The 20,669-nt window shown below is 48.0% G+C and overlaps 1 protein-coding gene across 2 annotated transcripts in view; it reads right to left on the reverse strand.

The window, feature by feature from the left end:
* LRP1 (LDL receptor related protein 1) overlaps window positions 1–20,669 on the reverse strand; it is a 1,437,817-nt gene that overhangs the window by 935,729 nt on the left and 481,419 nt on the right. For both annotated transcript variants that reach the window (XM_086966724.1, XM_086966716.1), the window contains exons 26-30: window positions 19,023–19,187; window positions 18,100–18,344; window positions 17,323–17,454; window positions 15,194–15,421; window positions 10,526–10,700 (exon numbers count right to left, since the gene is read on the reverse strand). In XM_086966724.1, coding sequence (XP_086822850.1) covers window positions 10,526–10,700; window positions 15,194–15,421; window positions 17,323–17,454; window positions 18,100–18,344; window positions 19,023–19,187 — 945 coding nt within the window. The remainder of the gene's footprint in view (window positions 1–10,525; window positions 10,701–15,193; window positions 15,422–17,322; window positions 17,455–18,099; window positions 18,345–19,022; window positions 19,188–20,669) is intronic.

A 20,669-nucleotide genomic window follows, 5' to 3' on the forward strand; every position in this document is an offset into this window, starting at 1 on the left:
CCTCCAGTTCAAGATGAAACTTGTGATCGGCTAGGCATCAAAGGCTGAGTTTGTCCACTCTGGCGTTCAGAGAGTCTGCCAGGTACTGAACCACCAGGTATATACCCTGCTGTTGCAGACATGTCCATAAAAGCAGGGCTTCTTGACAAAGGGTCCAGAGTTTGATGCAGTACAACATGGCGGTGGTATTGTCTGCATTAGCCCTCCCGTGACGGAGGGTAGAAAGGCTTTCAATGCCAGCTGGATCGCATGGAGCTCCAGCAGGTTTATGCGGAGTCCAGATTCGGCCTGGGACCGGAGTACTCTGATCTCCACCTCTCCCCGATGTCCGCCCCATCCCAGGAGTGACACATCTGTCACTACTGTGAGATCTGGTTGGGTGAGGGGTCTGCCTCTGACCCAATCAAAGTTTGGGAGACACCACTGCAGATCTTTTGCAGTTCCAGCGGAGATCTGGACCATGTTGAAAAAGTGTCCCTGATGCTGTGCCTATTGAAACTTCAGGTCCCACTGCACAGCCCTCATATGCCATTGGGGACGAGTTACCAGCAAGTTGCAGGAGGCCATGAGTCCCAACAGCCTCAGGGTCTGCCTCACCAAAATCCAGGATAGAGGCTGAAACATTGGTATCATAGCATGAATATCCTGGACTACCGGCTTAGAAGGAAAAGCCAGAAACTGCACTGTGTCCAGAACAGCTACAATCAAAGGGAGCATCCGAGAGGGAGCCAGGTGTGACTCTGGCATGTTGATAGTGAACCACAGGGAGTGCAGGAGGTTCACCATAAGCGGAGGTGAGAAAAGACAGCCTGGGGTGAGCCCACCTTCGGCAGCTAGTCATCGAGATAGGGAAAGAGTCGTACCTCTGATCTACGCAGAAGAGCTGTAACCAGTGTCATCACCTTGGTGAACAACCTCAGGTCCCTGGTAAGGTCAAAAGGGAGCACAGTGAACTGAAAGTGCTCATGGCCCACAGTAAACCGCAGGTGACGCCGGTGGCAAGGCAGGAAGGAGATGCAGAAATAAGTGTTCTGCAAGTCCAATGCTGCCATCCAGTTTCCTGTGTCCAGAGCAGACAGGACCTGAGCTAAGGTAAGCATTCTGAATTTCTCCATCTCGAGGAAGTCGTTGAGGCACCACAGGTCTAGGACAGGATGTAAGCTTTGTCATGTTGGAGGACCAGAAAATAGTGGGAATAGCAACCCCAACCTACTTCTGGCGTTGGTACCCTCTCTATGGCTCCCTTGGCCAAGAGAGCCATGACTTCCTTGCAGAGAAGGGATAAATGATCCTCCATCAGCCGGTCGTGAGATGGTGGCATTGAGGGAGAGGTTGTCATGAAGGGGAGGAAGTAACCCCTTTGGACGATTTGCAAAACACACCTGTCCGTTGTTAGGGACTGCCAAAGGGGCGGATGATGCTTAATTCTGGCGGTAACTGGATGCCTATGCTGGTAATGGGGCAGATTAGGAGGGTTTAGAGGCTGCAGCCGCCAGGGGGGTGGTGGACTGACCAGATCGCTGGCAGCCTGACCCACATGGCCTGGAGTAACCGCATCCTCCGACATGTAGAGGCTGGGCAGCATACGTGGCTAACAGGTCCCCTCTGAAACCGTTGGCAGCACCTGAGCAACCATGTCACACAGAGCATGAGAATAACAGACCAAAAGGAATGCAGTGTTCACAGACTGCTATGCCAGGGTGGCAGAACAAATCATCTTCTTCCTCGAAGAGACCAGCCTCTTAGATTAGTAGGGAATGCGTTCTGTGATGTCGAGACTTGGACCACTAAGTTTTCTGGGGTAGGGTGTTAGGTGAGGAAATTTGGGTTGAGGGACTGTGGTGGCGGGCGATAGTCCTAATTACAGAAGCCCATGTAGGGTTTGGAACAAGTCCCCAAAAGGACGTCAATGAAGGCATCATTGAATAGGAGTAGTGGTTCGGAGGGGAGGACTCAGGGCTTTCTTCATGTGGTTTGTATGCCTCATGGTCCAGTGACCCCTTCCATTCCTCCGTAAGTCCTAACCCAAGGGAATAGGGCTCAGGCTCCAATCTAGGAGGGTAGGTTCCAGGGGCGACGTCTCTCCGGCACTGTATCCAAGACGGGGAACAGAATGGGGTTGGCGCCAGGAGGGTTAGCATTGGGACCGGCATTGGGGAAGGTCAAGATGGTAGAAGACAGGCACCAGTCCAAATCCAAGAACAGATTCTTGAAGCCTGACTGGAACCGGAGCTGCCAGCACGGAGGCAGATGAAGCTCCTTCCGACCACGCAGAGCCCGAAGGGACACCAGTGGGGTCAGGCTGTCCAAATAAGAGACCTCATAGGACTCTTAGTTGTGCGAGGATCACTCCAGATCCTGGAAATGCGGGGAGGCGTGGAGTAGGCCCAGGCTCTACCGTGGAGCCAGGCCTTGAATGACGACTCTCCCCTAGTCTTGTCAACCAACGGATGGGGAGCAGCCGAAGACCTCTTCAACTTGTCATTCTTCTAGTGTCAAGACGTACCCGAATGTCCAGAGGATTTGGAGTGAGGCGAGGATCTCTGAGTCAGCGGCTGGTCCTGGGACCTTCCGAGTCCTTGAGGGCTGTGACGTTGCGTCACCCCCCCAACCCGCCATGAGCTTGTAGGACCGCTGCCGCAAGGCCTTATGATTCACGGTGAGGCAGTCTGAGCACGACTGATTCATGGTCGTGCTCGAAACACCACAGGCATACAAGATGTAGATCCGTCACCATCGTCAGTCGATGACAGGCTCCACAGTCATTGAGGGCAACTTTCCTGGAGAACATCCCTGCCACACAACGACAGAAAAAAACTCTAAAAGAGTTGACAAAGTCAAAAAATCCATTTAAACAGTGACTGAAAGGGTAGTTCTTCTCCTGATCAGTGCTGGCTGGTACGCAAATAAAAGAACTGACCTCTGCGCAACTAGCTAGCGCCTATGTAGGTGTGGCGGACGTCGACGAAGCACGTGGAGCCAAACACCACCACCTACAGTAAGGCAGGGGTAATGCTCACCAAAAATCTTCCAGATCCAGACTGATGCCTGGGAAATTCAAAGGTAAGGCATCTGCAGCTCGAGCCTTTATCAGATCATCATCTGCACAGAAAGCAATGCGGTCTTCATTTCCCCTCCCAGTAATGCCCCCCCAATTGGGCATCAAACCTGACCCAGGTTGAGAGTGGTTCTTTTACCAAAGCAAAGAGAAGAGGAGACAGTTGGCACCCCTGTCGGGTACTGTGAGGATCACAAATGGTGGCAACAAAACTCTGTTTAACTTTTCATGACTGGCTTAGTCTGACATGTGACAGAAATGATGACCCAAATACCATCCATACCAGCACTCAAAAAAAGAAAGACCATCTGAGAGGTTTGAATGCTTTCTCGAAATAGATCAGCATGAGAATACTGAGATCTCCGAGGATATTAATCGGGTAAATATCAGGAATCTACAAATTCTTTACTCTATGCGGCCAAAAGCAGTTCTCCACACATTATAGGACTGCTCCACTACAATCCCAACTGAGCACGGTTATATGACTATTAGCTTTTCTTTCAGCTGAATTATTTATTGTCCCCTGATATGAACCAGAGATACACTGTTGCAGAAGGTATTTACTGACATCCTTGAGTTATTACTGGAAGGTAGAAGGAGACACTTAGTCTAACTACTTGAAGCTATTTAGAGGCGTATGATTATGGATGATTCACTCCGTTGCATAGACAGATCGTCATTGTCCTGATGAGACCTGTGTAATTACTGCGGGCCGAAATGTTGACACCATATTGCTGGATGACTTTAGATTGATTCCTTTAGAATACCTAGGGCACAGTTGTTGACATGATTATTTTTCTAGGTGGAATAAATGTTTTGAGCCTTTGGCACTCAGTACTTGTAAATATTCATATAAATATATTATCGCACATTTGAACACTACATCATCTACACTATACAACCCATCAGGCTTAAATATGTATTACATTTGTTTATGCCTATGTCTCTGCTCCTGTTTATTGCACAAGGCTGGGCCTCTCCTTATAATCTTTAATTCCATCCTCTTGTTTACTGCGATTTCCAAACAGTTCAGTTCCAATCCCACTTGCATTACACAAACCACCACTATGGTAAGATTGCAAATGCTACTTACCAGTATGCATCTGTTCTTGGCATGTAGGGCTGCTGACATTCATATCTGTGCATAGATCGCCGCCTAGTGTTGGGTCCGGATGATTGCACATTGTTGTCCTGGAAGAGTCTTCGAAGTATCACGAGATAGGTGGCTCCTCCCCTGGACTACAGTGCGCATGGGCATCGCCTCCATCCCCAGATTGTTTTTAGCCATTGGCAGAGATGGAGTGAAGTATGTGAGTGATGACCATGCTATGAGCATATATATATATATGAATACTGCAGCTGCTACAGGCGCCGGGGAGGAGGGTGGGCGATATGAATGTCAGCAGCCCTACATGCCAAGAACAGATGCATACTGGTAAGTAGCATTTGCAGTTTGAGGCATGTGGGCTGCTGAATTCATATCTGTGCATAGAATACATAGCAGTCCCTCCATTAGCGGCGGCCGCCCGTGCCAGCTGCAGCAGTCTGAAAAAGTGTTTTGAGAACAGCCTGACCAACAGCTGCCTGCTGTTTGGAGTGCACGTCTACACAGTAATGTTTAGTGAAAGTATGTGTGGTAGACCATGTGGCTGCTCTACAAATATCTTCTAAGGGAATGTTACCTAGGAAGGCCATAGAGGCCCCCAACTTCCTGGTGGAGTGGGCCCTTGGTGGGATAGTGAGAGTGCGTTTAGCTTTAGCGTAACAGATTTGAATGCATTTCACGATCCACCTAGCGATCCCAGCTTTGGAGATAGCGTTTCCCTTGTGGTGTGTGGCAAAAGCAACGAAAAGCTGCTTAGTCTTTCGAAAATTCTTTGTCCTGTCAATGTAATACATTAGGGCCCTTTTAACGTCAAGGGTGTGGAGCATCCGCTCCGCCAGCGTCTCTGGGTTTTGGAAAAACACCGGCAACTCAATTGTTTGGTTTATATGGAATTGAGATACAACCTTGGGTAAGAATTTAGGGTTAGTGCGGAGCACAACCCTGTTAGCATGCACTTGGAAGAAAGGTTCTTGGATGGTGAGCGCCTGCAGCTCGCTAACCCTCCGTAGCGATGTAATTGCTACTAAGAACGCAACCTTCCAAGTCAGAAACTGAAGCACACAAGAGTGCAGTGGCTCGAAGGGAGGACCCATCAGTCTTGTAAGAACCAAATTGAGGTTCCATTCTGGAGCTGGTGGGGTCCTTGGTGGAATGACTCTTTTGAGTCCCTCCAGAAAAGCCTTGATAGCAGGGACCTTAAAAAGTGACAGGTGTTGCCTATTCTGGAGGTATGCTGCCATAGCAGACAGGTGAATGCGGATGGAAGAGTACGCCAAATTGCATTGATACAGGTGGAACAGGTAACAAATGATGTTTTGAATGGAAGCATCTAGCGGGTCAATATCGTGGTTAACACAGTAAATGACAAACCTCTTCCATTTAGCCGCATAACAAGCTCTAGTAGTGGGCTTCCTTGCCTCCCGAATGATGTTCATGCAATCGGGAGGAAGATTGAGGTAGCCAAACTCTAGGACTTCAGGAGCCAGATCGCCAGGTTGAGCTGTTGCGGATCTGGGTGCTGAATGTCGCCATGGCTCTGCGTCAGAAGGCTGGGAGTGAGATGAAGCCTTTGATGCGGTACCACGGAGAGTTCCAGAAACGTGGTGTACCACGGTTGGCGAGCCCACGTTGGAGCAACCAGGATGAGAGTCATCGAGTGCTGCCTGAGCTTGCGTGCCACCAGCAGTATCAGAGGTGCTGAGGGAAAAGCGTACGCAAATCTGCCTGACCAGTTCATCCACATCGCATTGCCCTGTGATTGCGGGTGTGGGAACCTGGCGGCGAAGCTTTGGCATTTTGCGTTCTCCTTTGTGGCGAACAGGTCTATCTCGGGATGACCCCACCTTTGGAAGTACGGTTGGAGTACTGATGGATGTATCTCCCACTCGTGCATCTGATGGCTGTGCCTGCTGAGCAGGTCCGCCATCTGGTTGTCCTTGCCCGGGAGATGCTCTGCCATGAGGAAGATGTTCCTCTGAATGGCCCACTTCCACATGCTCTGAGCCAGATGAGACAGCTGCGGAGAGTGTGTGCCTCCCTGCTTCTGAATGTAGTACATGCCCGTCATGTTGTCCGTCCGGATCAACACGACTTTGTTGCACAGATGTACTTTGAACGCTTTTAAGGCCATGAAGATTGCCATCAGTTCCAACGCATTGATGTGCATCTTCCTTTGCTGTAGTGTCCATAGTCCCTGCACTGTGTAGTGGAGTACATGCGCTCCCCATCCCTGGAGAGAAGCGTCTGTCGTCAGGATAATCTGTGGCACAGGCTCTTGGAATGGTCGGCCCTTGCAAAGGTTTTGTGGATTCCACCAATGCAGAGAGTTGTATGCCCGACCGCTCACCAACACTAGGTCTGTCAGTTGCCCATGAGCCTGAGTCCACTGACGTGCTAGGCACTCCTGAAGCGGACGCATATGTAGTCTCGCGTGCGGGACAATGGAGATGCAGGAGGCCATCATGCCTATCAACTGCATGAACACCTTCGCTGGAAGCGAGTGTTGGGGTCTGAATCGTTGGATCAGCGTCTGGATACTGGCGATTCTCACTGAATTTGGCTGCGCAGTGGCTGCCAGAGTGTTTATTGTCGCGCCCAGATACTGTCGCACATGGGCGGGCTGGAGATGGGATTTCGGGTAGTTCAGAGAGAATCCCAGATCGTGCAGGAGATGAATGGTGCGGGACACGTGGTCGACGCACTGCTGTTCTGTTCTTGCTTGAATGAGCCAGTCGTCCAGGTAAGGGTAGACGTGGACGTTTTGGCGTCGGAGATGCGCCGCCACAGTCGCCAGGCACTTTGTAAATACCCTTGGTGCCGTGGTGACCCCGAACGGCAGAACCCTGAACTGGTAATGCTGGTCTTGAATCGTAAATCTGAGATACTTCCTGTGGGAAGGATGCAGGGGGATATGAAAATATGCATCTTTCAGATCCAGCGTAGCCAGGAAGTCCCCCTGTTGAAGCAGAGAGAGTACTTGCTGTAATGTGAGCATATGGAAGTGCTCCGAGAGAATGTACCAGTTGAGGGGCCTGAGGTCCAGGATGGGCCTGAGGGATCCGTCCTTTTTGGGGATTAGAAAATACAGGGAGTAAACCCCTTTTCCCCTTTCTTGCAATGGAACGAGCTCTATTGCCCCTTTTTGCAGCATGACTTGAACTTCCTGCTGCAACAAGTGCAAGTGCTCGCCGGACATAGGACGGCTCCTTGGGGGTATGTTTGGTGGAGTGGAAGTAAGTTCCAGACAGTAACCGTACTGGATAAGAGACTTGACCCACCTGTCCGTGGTGATGGATTTCCACGCGGGCAGGAACTGCTGGAGTCTCCCCCCGACCGGTGTTGTATGGTCGGGGGGCAGTGACAAGACGTCACTGCTTGTTGGCGGTGGTGGACCTGGAGCTGTTGTTTCCACGTCCCCTGCCCTTGACGTTGTTGCCTCTGTAGCCACCTCTACCTTTGTTGGTGTATGAGGTTTGGGTGTTACTTTTATAATACTGTGTGGACTGCGATGCCTGACCCCTTGAGGTGCCTCTGGAATTGGAGCGGCGAAAGGAACCACTCCGAAACTGCTGAGACTGGAGGGCCCCCATAGACTTGGCAGTGTCTGTATCTTTTTTCATTTTTTCCAGTGTCGCATCCACCTCTGGGCCGAACAGGTGGTTAGGATTAACTGTTTGGTTCAGGATTGTCGTTTGTATATCCGGTTTGAACCCTGATATCCTAAGCCAAGCATGCCTTCTAAGCAAGACGCTAGTGTTGATGGCCCTGGAGGCCGTATCAGCCACGTCCAGCGCACATTTGATGGAAGCGTTTGTGATGAGCTTTCCCTCCTGAATTAACATTTCACCTGCCTCCTTGTACTGGTCAGGCAAGTGTTGCAGTAGTGATTCTAAGGTGTCATAATGAGCCCTATCGTAGCGTGCAAGTAGGGCCTGTGTGTTTGAGATTCGCCAAATGTTAGCTGCCTGTGCAGCAATCCGTTTCCCTGAGGCCTCAAATATTTTAGACTCTTTGTCTGGGGGAGGAGCGTCACCAGTGGTCTGCGAGTTCGCCCTCTTCCGAGCGTTGGATACAACCAACGAGTCCAGTGGCAAGTGTCCCTTGATGTATGTTGGATCCGAGGGCGCTGCCTTATATTTCTTATCAATGCGAGGGTTAATGACACGCGCCCGGGTGGGCTCTTTGAAGACCTCCGTTGCGTGCTTCAGCACTCCCTTAAGCATTGGCAGTGTTTTGACTGACTTTTCAGCCACTGAGAAAGTGTCAAATAAAAAGTCCATATCCACAGGGTCTGAGTGCAGCTCGACATCATGGTTAGCTGCAGCTCTCTCAATCAAAGCGTTGAAGGCTGCCCAGTCCTCCGTCGGTGAAGTCTTGGCCGCAAAAAGCTGCGGTTCGTGGCCCGACTGCGGGTCCTCTGGGTCGCCTCCGGCAGACCAAGGTTCATGCTCCTCCTCCGGATCCGAGTACGCCGGATAGTTGTACTCGACGTCCTCCTCGTCAGCATCCCCTGCATTGGAACGCGTTGGCGAGTGTTCTAAGGCTCGTGGAGACATAGGCTCTATCGGGGCCGAAGTCCCCGCAGAGTCCCTCTTATTCTTGAGAGGAATCCGAAAATGTTCTAACACCGGCTCCGTGGTGATTTTCCTTTTGAGGAGAGACAGTTTCCCAGTATTGGCGTCGATGATGACCTCCCGACGCTCTTCTTCTGCAAGTGGCTGGAGCCGAGGCTTCGACACCACTAATGCCGCTTTGGGCGTTGATACCTCCTTCGAGGGCCCGCCTGCCCCATGCTTCGGAGCGAAAGCCTTCGGCGTCTACTTTGGCGGCAGGGTAAAGCGGATAGGCGTTTGCGCCTTCGCAGGCTTAGGCGTGTGCTTCGGCGCCACGTTTCCTGGTTCTGGAACCATAGCGTCCTTCCGAATCCGCTGCAGGGATTCTGCGACCTTTTTGGTTAAGGCTGGAGAGGGCTTGACTGGCTCGAGCGATCTTCCTGAGTCGGGAGTCGGATCGACGAAAGGCACCTTCTTCGGAGCCAACACCTCACGTCCTTTGTCCCCGAGGGCCGTCGCCGGCTGAGCCTGGGCCGCGGCGTCGCCCTGATGCTTCTTCGGAGCCGTCTTCGGGTCATCGACCACGACCATCTTCGGCGCCGACGCGGCCGCGTCGGTCGACTTCGCCTTCGGCGTCGACCCCGAGGGCTTCGGGTCGGCCATTTTGGCGTGGCTCTTCAAGTCGGCCATTTTGAATTGTTTGGAAGTTGACGCCTCCAGAGCCTTCTGCACCAGCGCAACTTTCACTTTCGGTTTCGAAACCGGGGGAGTGGATCCCGATGGCTTCACTTTCGTTTTCGGTAACGGGAGTGGCGCCTCAGAAATGTCCGTGACCGGGCCCGGAGGCGGGCTGTTGGACTAGTAACGAGGTCTTGGGTAAGGCCCGAAGGCGATCCCTCGACCTGGGCCGCATGAAGGGGGTTGACCCCTGAGTCTGTTTGGGGATGCTCTTCCTCCGAGCTATCCCCCACGGTGGCAATGGCCCTATCGTCGTCCCCTACCTCGTCGCCGGCTTCGTCAAAGTCCTCATCACCCGCGTCGTAGGCATCCCCCTCGGACGCGGGACTAGAGTCCGAAACTTGTATGGCGTCGTCGTCTTCAACAAATTCTTCGAAGATGTTGTCTGGTGGGGGCGCCGGGGTAGCCGATAACTGGGCCTGGAGTCTAGCGGCCCGACGAATCTTGAGAGTTTTCTTGCACCGGAACTTCGAACATGCCATACATCTGTCTTCGTCATGGTCCGGTGACAAACATTTGTTGCACACAGGGTGCACGTCGAGGTGTGAATACTTGGAGGTACACACCGGGCACCTCTTGAACGGAGTTCGTTCCATAGCCGGAGCGTAGAGTAGGCCCGTCCGCGCCGAGAGCACGCGGATGGGTAGCAAGAGTTCGGAGCTGAGAGACAGACAAGAAACCCGAACGAAACGATACCGACGCTCAGCCTAAAGACCTTTTGGTCTCGAGTAGAAAAGTTTAACAACTATCGATTCCGACAGAGGGAACCGAAACACATCCGAACCCAATGGCGGAAAAAAACAATCTGGGGATGGAGGCGATGCCCATGCGCACTGTAGTCCAGGGGAGGAGCCACCTATCTCGTGATACTTCGAAGACTCTTCCAGGACAACAATGTGCAATCATCCGGACCCAACACTAGGCGGCGATCTATGCACAGATATGAATTCAGCAGCCCACATGCCTTGAACTCTTACCCTCTGGGACAAAGTATCAAGAACATAGCATGCTTAAGCTACTCTGGAAACATAAAACTGCCACATGTGTGATGTTTCTTATGTTACCACTCACCCCTTCAGTGGATTCACCACCAGACAATGGGGCTTATCCAGACCCTGGATCACTGCATTTTTGAAGGAGCCATCCAGTTGGGCTACGTTGATCTGTTTCTTGTTGGCATCGTAACTCGTCCAGAAAAGGTTTCGAGACACCCAGTCCACTGCCAGGCCATGAGCATTGGGTAAGTCTGAACAACAAAGAAAAACAACAGCTAAAGTAAAATATCCCAAAAACATCCCAACCCTGAGCAATTATATTAGTCATCTAAATATGAAATCATTGATGTGAGTGGGGTCAGAGCTAAAATCATTGAAGGAAGCGGGAAGAACTGGGCGAAATGAGCAGAGGTATTGGCCTTCAGCATTGCACCTTAGGCATAGACCATAGGATTTATGGGGACCATAGCCCTGCAATAGACATCAAACATTGCATTAAAAAATAAGGAAGGTTCTGTTCCAGGGGCAGTAAATGTGGGATACTGCGGATTGAGGTAGGGAGTGGGCGACCGTGATGGGAAGGTGGTAGCACATCTAGGATTGCCTCCAGGTCCAAGGAAGCCGTAGGCATCTGGTCCTCTTGGGGAAGGTCAAACTTTGGCGGCACCAACGAAAACTCCTGGGAAAAGAGGAGGGGGGAAAGGGGGGGGGGGTCGTAGTATCTTGGCAACCACATACAGCGGTACAGCTCAAAGCCTTGGAGTTGCTAATTCTTGTGTTTTCTCGAGATTACTTTGATGGTGACTCTAGAGACCTTGCCTTCGCTTCCTCTTGGCTCAATGCCCATTCTTATCTTGGCACACCACAACTTTATTGCCCTGGGGTGCATTCTTCGGCAAAATTCGCAAAACTTGGTGTCGTGATCCAACCCCGGGCACCAGAGGCAAATGGTGTGTGGGTCTGTGATGGACATTTGTCCCTACAGGGTTTGAAGCCTGAAAATGTGGGCGGTGACATTCCCTATACTATGCATGCTTGCGAACTGCTGATGGGCTGTCCGACCTGCAACGGAAATATCAGAAACCATCCTTAGTGAAGCTACTGATATTGCCTTCCTTACGGAAACCTGGCTCAATGACCACTCGATGGCTATTCTGGACTTAGATTAGGAAAGATAGACCCGACAGAAAAGGGGGTGGACTAACTGTATTCGATCAAAATAAAATTCAATTCACCCTTTTAAAGAACACAGACCACTTAACCTTTGAATACCTTGGTGCCGAACTCACTGTGCAGGGCTCTTCCCCGATTCAACTACATAACATCTACCACCCTCCGGGTGAACCTATTCTCTTCGCTGAGGAATTGTCCGACCTTCTTACACAATCCTCACCTTCTGAATTGAATAATCTCTTCTTAGGAGATTATAACATCCACTGGAATAATGAGGAGGATCTCACAGTCATGCGCCTCATAATCCTTCTAGAGATAAACAACCGTAAGCAACTATGTCAAAAACCAACCCACACCAAAGGGGTCACTCTCGACGCCATCATTTCGAACAATGACCTGAACTCCCTTTCCAGCATCATCCACATCGAATGGTCTGATCACCACCTCATTCTATTTAAGATTGCAACCAGTGCCCTACTTCCCCCTACAAAAATCTTCAAACCCATGAAATGGACCAGAAATCTTAAACAAATCCCCCCCTGGTCAACTTGAGTCCACACTCTAAGCACAACTTCTCACCCCTCTCCCAAAATGCCAATGAGCTCACTGAACTAAAAAAAAAAAGATCAATTCCATCCAAATCTTGGTTCAATTCAGATCTCAATAACGAAAGACGCTCACTCAGACTAACTGAAAAAACATTGAGACAACACCCCTCTCTCTCTCATTCACCCTCCTCAGATCCATGAGATCAACTTACAAGAAACACATTTTCAATGAAAAGGCAATCTTCTTTCGGGCACAACTCGATTGGGCCAAAAATGGGTCCAGAGAACTGTTTAACATTGTTAGAAAACTAAACATCTACTGCCCCCCTGAGCTGACTGCCTCAACAGAGATGTGAGGAAATTGCTAACTTCTTCTCGGATAAAATCGCCAAAATAGATCAATCCTTCCATCTAACTTTGGTCCCGCCCAGCCCTCAATTTGCCGTGGACGTTGCCATAGACTTACCTCCCTTGTTGACTCCTCCCCTACCGCCTAATCCTCCCACTCACCGACCCATTACAACTTCTTCTGAAGTCAACCTTTCCAACTTACAGCTGAAAAACAATGCCTCCTGGCATAATTTCCTCCCTGTGACTGAGCACAAAGTCTTTAACATCATTGCCAAACTAAAGCAGACCTCACACAACAAAGACCTTCTCCCTTCAAACCTTGTCCAAGACCTAAACCACATCATTGCCCCTTACTGGACTACTATCATTAACACCTCCCTTGCCACAGGATGTGTGCCCGACTCCTTCCAACTATGACAAATCCCTCCCAGTCTTAAAAACGTTACCACCGACCCCAACAATCTCCGCCCTATCTCCAACCTCCCACTTCTTTCTAAAGCCCTTGAAAAATGTGCTCTGCTCCAATTGGATAAACACATTAGCGATTTCAACCTCCTCGATTTCTTGCAATCCGGCTTCAGAAAAGGCTGCAACACAGAAACCGCCATGCTAAACATAGTGGATGACATCCATTGTTCCCTTGACAATGGTGATACCTGCGTACTTATTCTCCTCGATCTCTCTGCTGCCTTTGATACAGTTAACCATTCCTCCTTACTTAACTCGCTTAATGCTCGCTTTGGCCTTAATAGTCTGGTCCTCAAATGGTTCGCCTCTTATCTCCACACAGAACACAACAAATCAAAATCAATCACTGCCTCTCAAACCCTACACCTGTCTCCCTAGGTGTCCCTCAGGGTTCTATTCTCTCCCCTCTGTCTTTAACCTCTTTATGGAACCCCTTACCCTCATTCTGAAACAAGCTGGAATCAACTATCCCCTCTATGCTGATGACACTCAACTTTACTATAAGATTAGATCCCACTCTGATGTACGAATCTAAACAATACAGAGTGAGATCCAATCCTGGCTCTTCTCAAATTAATCCCTAAAAAAACTGAAATCCTTCTATTCTCTCCAAAAAACAACCGGTTCCCCATCCATGGCTGAATCTCGGACCATAATGCCCTCAATTGTTTGCTCTCCTTATCCAACTCTGTGAAATGACTTGGTTTCACTATTGACAGAAACCTAACTCTTAACTACCAGATAAAAAACTTGGCTAAAGGAGCTCTCTTCACTCTCCGACACCTCAAATAAATCAAACCCTTCATTCCATCTGACAACTTCAAATGGGTTGTCCAATCACTAGTCCTCTCGAAAATTGACCATGGTAATGCTATCCTGTCCGGAACCCCCAAAATACACCTAGGCCCCCCTTAGATCTGTGCTCAACTTGTAGCCAGGCTCCTCACTGACTGTAAACGTTTTGACCACATCTCCCCAGCCCTTAATTGCCTACCCGTTGAAGGGCGATCCTCCTACAAGACAGGATGCATTACGCACATAGCTCTTAAACCAACAAACCCGTTGTACCTTACGAACAAAAAAGCGGGATGCTCTCGACCGATGAGAAGCACTAATGCACTCCTCCTTGTCCCCCCCCCCTGCTAAAAAAGAAAAACACCAAATCTCGCTCCTTCTCCGGGAATGTCCTGAACATCTGGAATGCTCGCCCTAGGGACCTGCGCTGTAACCCCTCCTACCTCAGCTTTAAAAAAAGACCTAAAATATCACCTTCTCAACAAATATTGGGGTCCATAACCTCGCCTTTGACCCTACATGCTGCCACCCCCTTCTTTCCCCTCCCCCATCTGCTTCCCTACCCCCCAGATCCTGATAGAATCTCTCTCCATCGATACTATCTTCTTTCCCTTAATTTGTTCTCACCCATCTACATTATTCTAACTATTCTTTACCCTCTTTTACTTTATTTCTGAGCTGTACCTGCATTCTTATTACCGTGTAAAATAGCTTTCTCAATAACCTCTATTCATGTAAATAGCTTTTTGCCAATTTGTTAATTAATTGTTTTTTAGTCTTGTCTGTGTGTTTTATGCTATTGAACTACTGTTTTTTTTTCCTGAACTGTTTTTGCTCATGTAAAGAGCTCTGATACCCCGGGTCTAACCAGCGCTATATAAAACCTGTCAAATAAATAAATATAATGCGCCGCAATATTAACTTAAGTTTTGAACATTAAAACGTTTTTGGAGAAAAATCCTTGAGAAGAGCATTAGGCTTTTAATTCTAATCAATCACACTGAAAAAAGGGAACTGACATTAGGGTGCTGGTGTGAGCGCTTTATGAATCACAGGTCGGTCGTTTCGGCACCTAAGTGGAGCAATGGTCCCTACTGGAGTGGAAAGCTATTGAAAAGTTTCTGGATTCAGTCTGATGCCTGGGACATTCAAATAGTAAGGAATCCGCAAGTACAAATATCCATCAGTAAAAAAAAAAAAAGAATGGTCACAAATAAAAGAAGCAATGTTTGGGCCTACACATAACCAGCATAATGTGGCAGGCCACAGTTGACTGAGCCACAAGAAGCAAGAAAGTATATGGATCCATGAAACGTTCTATTCTTCATGAGAGCTACAATGAATAACACAAAAGAAAAAAGGTTACAGGGAGCAAGGAGAGGCTTAATGGAGAAAAGAGTAACCCGTACCTGCCGACACCACACTTTCCACCATGGTGCCATTGATGAACGCTCTCTTGATGGCTTGTGTGCGGACATCCGACCAGTAGATCCTTTGCTCCTGTGCATCAAAGTCCACCACTGTGACATTGTCGATGTCTGGGACAGTGAAGGAGATGATGTAGTTGTAATAGGGATTGTGGATGTCCACCCCGCGTATCTCCATCTGCCTGGCGTACAGCAGGAAGTTCTTAAAATCTAGAGGGCAATATTAAAAGTGAATAGAGTGATACTAAATCTCTATTAGTATTTTTATCTTGCTGTAAAAGCTCCTAATGTGAATCAAAATATATTGAATTAGGTACCAATGTAACTAGACAAAATGTAACTACAAAACAGTAGTGTTTACCAGCCACTGGCAGTTAAATACTGGGTGGAGATCAGGCACTTTCAACGGGCTTAAGCCTAAAAGTAATTCATACAGGATTACAACAAATGGAGGACTCAGGGGCTTCAACAGCAGATCCGGACAGTTGTCCTGGGCTCAAACCTATAAGGTACACGTGCAGAGTCACAATAATGGTAAATGAACATAAAGGTCCAAGTTTTATTTAGCACTTAACACTGGTGTTAGAAACTTCCCAAATACTTGTAATATTGGCAGGTAAATTAATAGAGAGAGAGAAAAGGATTTAGCTGTTTATTATTGGAGGATGAATGTGTCCAACGTCCAACACTTCAACCCTATTAATCAAGAAATCATCATGTAAAGAATGCATCTATGCACCCCAGACCATGACTTTGCTGATTGGAAATGCTTCAAACATTTGTTAACTGGACATTTTCTACCCTGTAACATAAAACACAAAATGCCCGCCCACCTGATGAATGGTTTTTAAACAGTAGCGCTTATGTTTATTGAAGCAGTAACTGTCCCATGGATTACAGGTCCATTCGACAGCTAAAGTGAAACTAGTTAACCATTCAGATTGTCTAATGAGCGACGTTTGTCAAAAACCTTAACTGATAATTATTAATAATACCAAGCTCCTTTCTGACGGTAAGGCTGTCAGCTTATCTTCAAGATTGGATGAGAGAGAGGGGGCAAGAGAGAGAAAGAGATAAATAGAGAGAAAGAGTGAGATACCGTGATAGAGGGAAAGACACTGAGAAGGAGAGATATAGTGTGTTTGTAGAAAGCCTATAGGAAGGTTCTGTTTTGCCTCAGCTTTTATTTAACCCCTTGGCCGCAGGGGTAATTGCCCCGCCGTGCTGGTGGGCGGGGCGCGCACAGTGCCCCGGTCTCGTCATGAGCCACGGTGGCCGTGTGCTCATGACGAGCTGACATCGTCGCTGCCACACCCGCTTCTTTGGAACGCTCAGCACAGCGGGGGAATTAGCCCAAGTGTGTGCGTTGGAGCAGTTATGACGAGCTCAGCTCGTCATGAGCACAGGAGGGGTTAAAAAAAATTATCTAATAACAGTGATCAAATGTAAAGCTGATTAAACATCAGACTTGCCCCCTCCCTGAAGACCTTCAGGAAGGCCCTCAAGACCCCCCCCCCATCGCTTTGAGACCTTTGTAGCATGCTTAATAACCCCTGATTGATTGATTGATTGATGCTTGACTAATTTTGCTTAGTGAGTATATCTTTTAAAACTAAAAATAGATCAGCTAAAGTTACCTCTTCTACATATCATAACATAACGTTTATTTGTAAAGTGCACGTTCACCCATAGGCATCTTAGAGCTAAATAACAGATGTTTATTGTTACCCAATTCAATGGTACTCATTTTACGGACCTGAGAAGGATGAAAGGCTGAGTGGACACGCAGGGATTTGAACCTGTGACCATGAGGTCAAACAGTACCCCACAGTGGACATATAGTCCATTAAACCACCAGACCTGGCTAAGATATACTTTTCTTCACATAAAAATATCTTGTTAAAATAAAAATTTAGCAAATCCTGCACAAATGTGAAGACCTTCAATTATTATGGATATTAAGAGTGGTTACAAAGCTACCACTCTGGAATCTTCACTGGGGACGCTTCAGCCCTTACTGTGACTTTCTGAAATCCAAATCACCATATAACTCAGGCATTATCAACATCAATGCAATGAACAGGGAGGCGAAAGGATGGTGTAGTACGCACCCAGGCAAGTTTTCTTATCCGGCGCAAGCTTCATAAGATGCGGGCAGGCACAGGAGTACTTCTGGTTGTAGTTGATGAGGCAAAGGTGGCTGCAGGGTCCTCGACCGCCATTTCCTTCACAAGGGTTCGGAGCTATTTATACCAAAACACAATGAAGACAATTAATAAGGTGGGTGCATAGAAGACCGAGAAAGCCAATGCGCAGAGGATTCCAGGAACTGTGCGAGTTGTACGAACTAGGCGTTTCTAAACACACTTAATGCTCAAGTCTGGTGAAGCACCCTAAATGAGAAATTATTCTACCTAAACAGACCGATGAAAGGCAAAGACAAACTAGAAAGCAGAAAGAGAAAAAACACACAGACAAGACTGATTTGCACTTGAAACAGACAGATCAGACACCTGCCCTTGATACATACAAAGTGATGAAAATGTGTGTCTAAAGCACATAGTGCATGGACAGATAACCCTCCTAATCACACACAGAAAGGACAAATTTAACTACTTTGAGAACACAGGAAGGGCATGATGCACACAAAAACCTTAAGTATGGTCCACATAATACTCCAATGAGCCATTAATCACACAGGTGAAATACACAAGCCCTGACGCATGCACAAAGAGGACAACTGTGAGTTAGGAAACGCTCAAAGAGGGAACATTCACAGGGCACAAACAATAGGATAACAAATTCAAATGAGACTAAGTGAACTTGCATACGCGCACATATAGCCACAGGCTGAGTGCAGATAAAGGACCTCAGTGCAATCGCCTTACCCGATGGCTGCCTGGATGGGTGGTACACTTGTAGGTCGAAGGGTTGAGTGTTGGTGCGCTGCACTACCGTCACTTTATGGCCGGTCCATTTATTGGCTTTGGCCAGTGTGTTGGTCCTCCAGTCAGTCCAATACACCTCGCCGCCGTAAAGTGTCACAGCAAAAGGGTGGGACAGGTATTCGTGTCCACGGAGTACTTCAATGTGCCCCGAGCCATCATACAATGCTGAATAGATGGCATCAGACCTAAAATTAGAAACAGATGCGGGAAGGGGACAACAAAGGGTTATACACATTTTCAGTATTTTTTTCTCCTTCACAGCACAGAAGAACAAAACAGACAAGGCTGCCCCTTCCAATTTCTCTAAAAGGTTACCAACCAAGCCAGATTTCACACATGGATAAACAAGAACAGGCAGGAAACCCATCAGGGACAGATCTAGAAATGCAGTAATAGGTCAAGAGCTAACTCACTAAGATACATGCAAAGCTAGTCACTTCTCAGTATATTAAAGAAAATGCACAGAGCCAGGCATCTCGTCTGATATGAAGGAGATAAAAATAAAAATGTCAGTTACTTCCTAACATTTTAGGGCATAGAAAGACAGAAGCCTTTTACTCTTTAAGGATGTAGATGCAAAGCCATTCAAAAGTCATTAAGATGAAGTATGTAATTTAAGTCACCTTCTAACATTCGGATGATCAGAATATTGCAGGCCAGGTTCTTCTCTATGTTTCCCAGTCATCTGCCCATTCGCATCACATTGACGGTTTACTGATAATAAAACTGATCAAGGCTGATCATTTTATGGGACCTCAGTCTTCTAAATCTGCGTTCAATATGTATGTCTACCTGTCTCCTTGCTATGTTAAAGGCTGTGGGTATTTCCCCCATCCAAGGTTCTAGTGTGACCGCAGCCTTACCTCGCATCAATCCAGAGGATTCTCCGCTCTAGATAGTCCACAGTTAGGCCATTTGGCCATCCGCCTGACCCAGTCTCCTTGTGAATGGTGCGACGTCCCTCACCACTCATGGAAGCCGCTTCAATACGGGGCAAGCTGGCATCCCAGTCTGTCCAGAAAAGGATTCTAGAAAGAAGGCAGGCAAGAAGTTTTAGGATACCCTAATTATGAGTCACACCCTACTTCATAGGCAACTTACCCGGAAATGACTTGACAACAATGAATTACTACCTTCCATTCCATGGTGTTCACTGCATCAGATTCTGCTGCCCTGTTCGGTTTGTCTGACTTATATGAGGCCAAACCCACCCTATGTCACCTGGGCCTCCTCCAAATGATCTGCCATCACCGCCTACAAATCTCTGAGGCACCCACCAAAGAAAACTCTGCTGTCTTCCTGAGAATCCACATTTCTCTAACGACTTCAAGGCTGCTCTGCCTCCTTTTTCTGACAGTCCACACTGGTAGTCACAGTGGCTGTTTCATCTTTTGTTGACTGGGATTATGATTTTCTAAAGCATTGCACAACCCTGACTTGTCCTAATGCCTACTCGGCTGCACAAGCACATAGAGGTGGTAAACAGGAAACTGCAGCTGGCCTTTCCATCATAGTTGGGGACAACCCTTGCTAAGGAGGAAATTATAATGCAGTGATCTGCCATCTTAGGTGAGGAAGATGTACCACAAGTGTGGAAGGGTAGCAGGTCCCTCACCTGGAAGGCAAGTTCCAGCAGCCCTAAGTCTGCATGGAGATCATCTGCAGGAAGTAAGCTGCTCAAGAGCTATGTGTGGCTAAGAGCCCAGAAGGTAAGAACTAAACCTAAAGGCATCTGATTTACAACGTGATTGGGGTCCTACAGGAGACATTTCAGGATTGCAGGAGTGTTGGTGATCCTGAACCAATGTGGGCCACTCTGCACTATCCCTGACTTTGTCCAAGCCCACATCGATCACCTTCCAGCTATGGAGAGACAGACTGTCTTTCCGCTCCACCCTAGGCCTTAAAGTGGTGACCTATTCACAGATTGATTGTCCAGAATGTTAAACCATCTAATCCATTTCTTTAGCCCTAACACTTCTAAAGAGATTATAAGAGAAATATGCAAAGACCAAGTTGTTGCTGGGAACCAGGGGAGTGTTGGGAATGAAGGAAACTAACCTGGATCCTGGATCCAGCAGGCTCAGTGCAATTTGCCAACATTAAAGCAAAGTCAACTGCGTCAGCGTTCTGCCTACTTGTGTCCTGAGAAACAACCTGCTGGAGGTGAGGGAGGGCTCATACTTTTCAGTTGGGTCCAACACACGTCTATGAAGACCGTTTGTGCTATCCGACCCATGCTTCGAACAGTAATTTGGCCAGACCAATCCTACCAAGCCGCACCCAGGTCAAGTCTCATCCTAGCTGGACACTACCTGGAGCTTCAACACCTTAATGCTAATGTCACTCAAGAAAGAAAGGCATTCAACTAGACACTTCACAACTGCTTAGGATAAACGATAACTGGGAGGATGATTAATGAGTTTTTGAAACTCTGCATGTAAGAGATTAGCATGCGTTGCAAGGTCAGATATACCGGTCTATATGAGTGATTATATCTTTAACCATTT

The sequence above is a fragment of the Lissotriton vulgaris genome, chromosome 1_1 (assembly GCF_964263255.1).
Source record: "Lissotriton vulgaris chromosome 1_1, aLisVul1.2, whole genome shotgun sequence".
Taxonomy (NCBI): Eukaryota; Metazoa; Chordata; class Amphibia; order Caudata; family Salamandridae; genus Lissotriton; species Lissotriton vulgaris.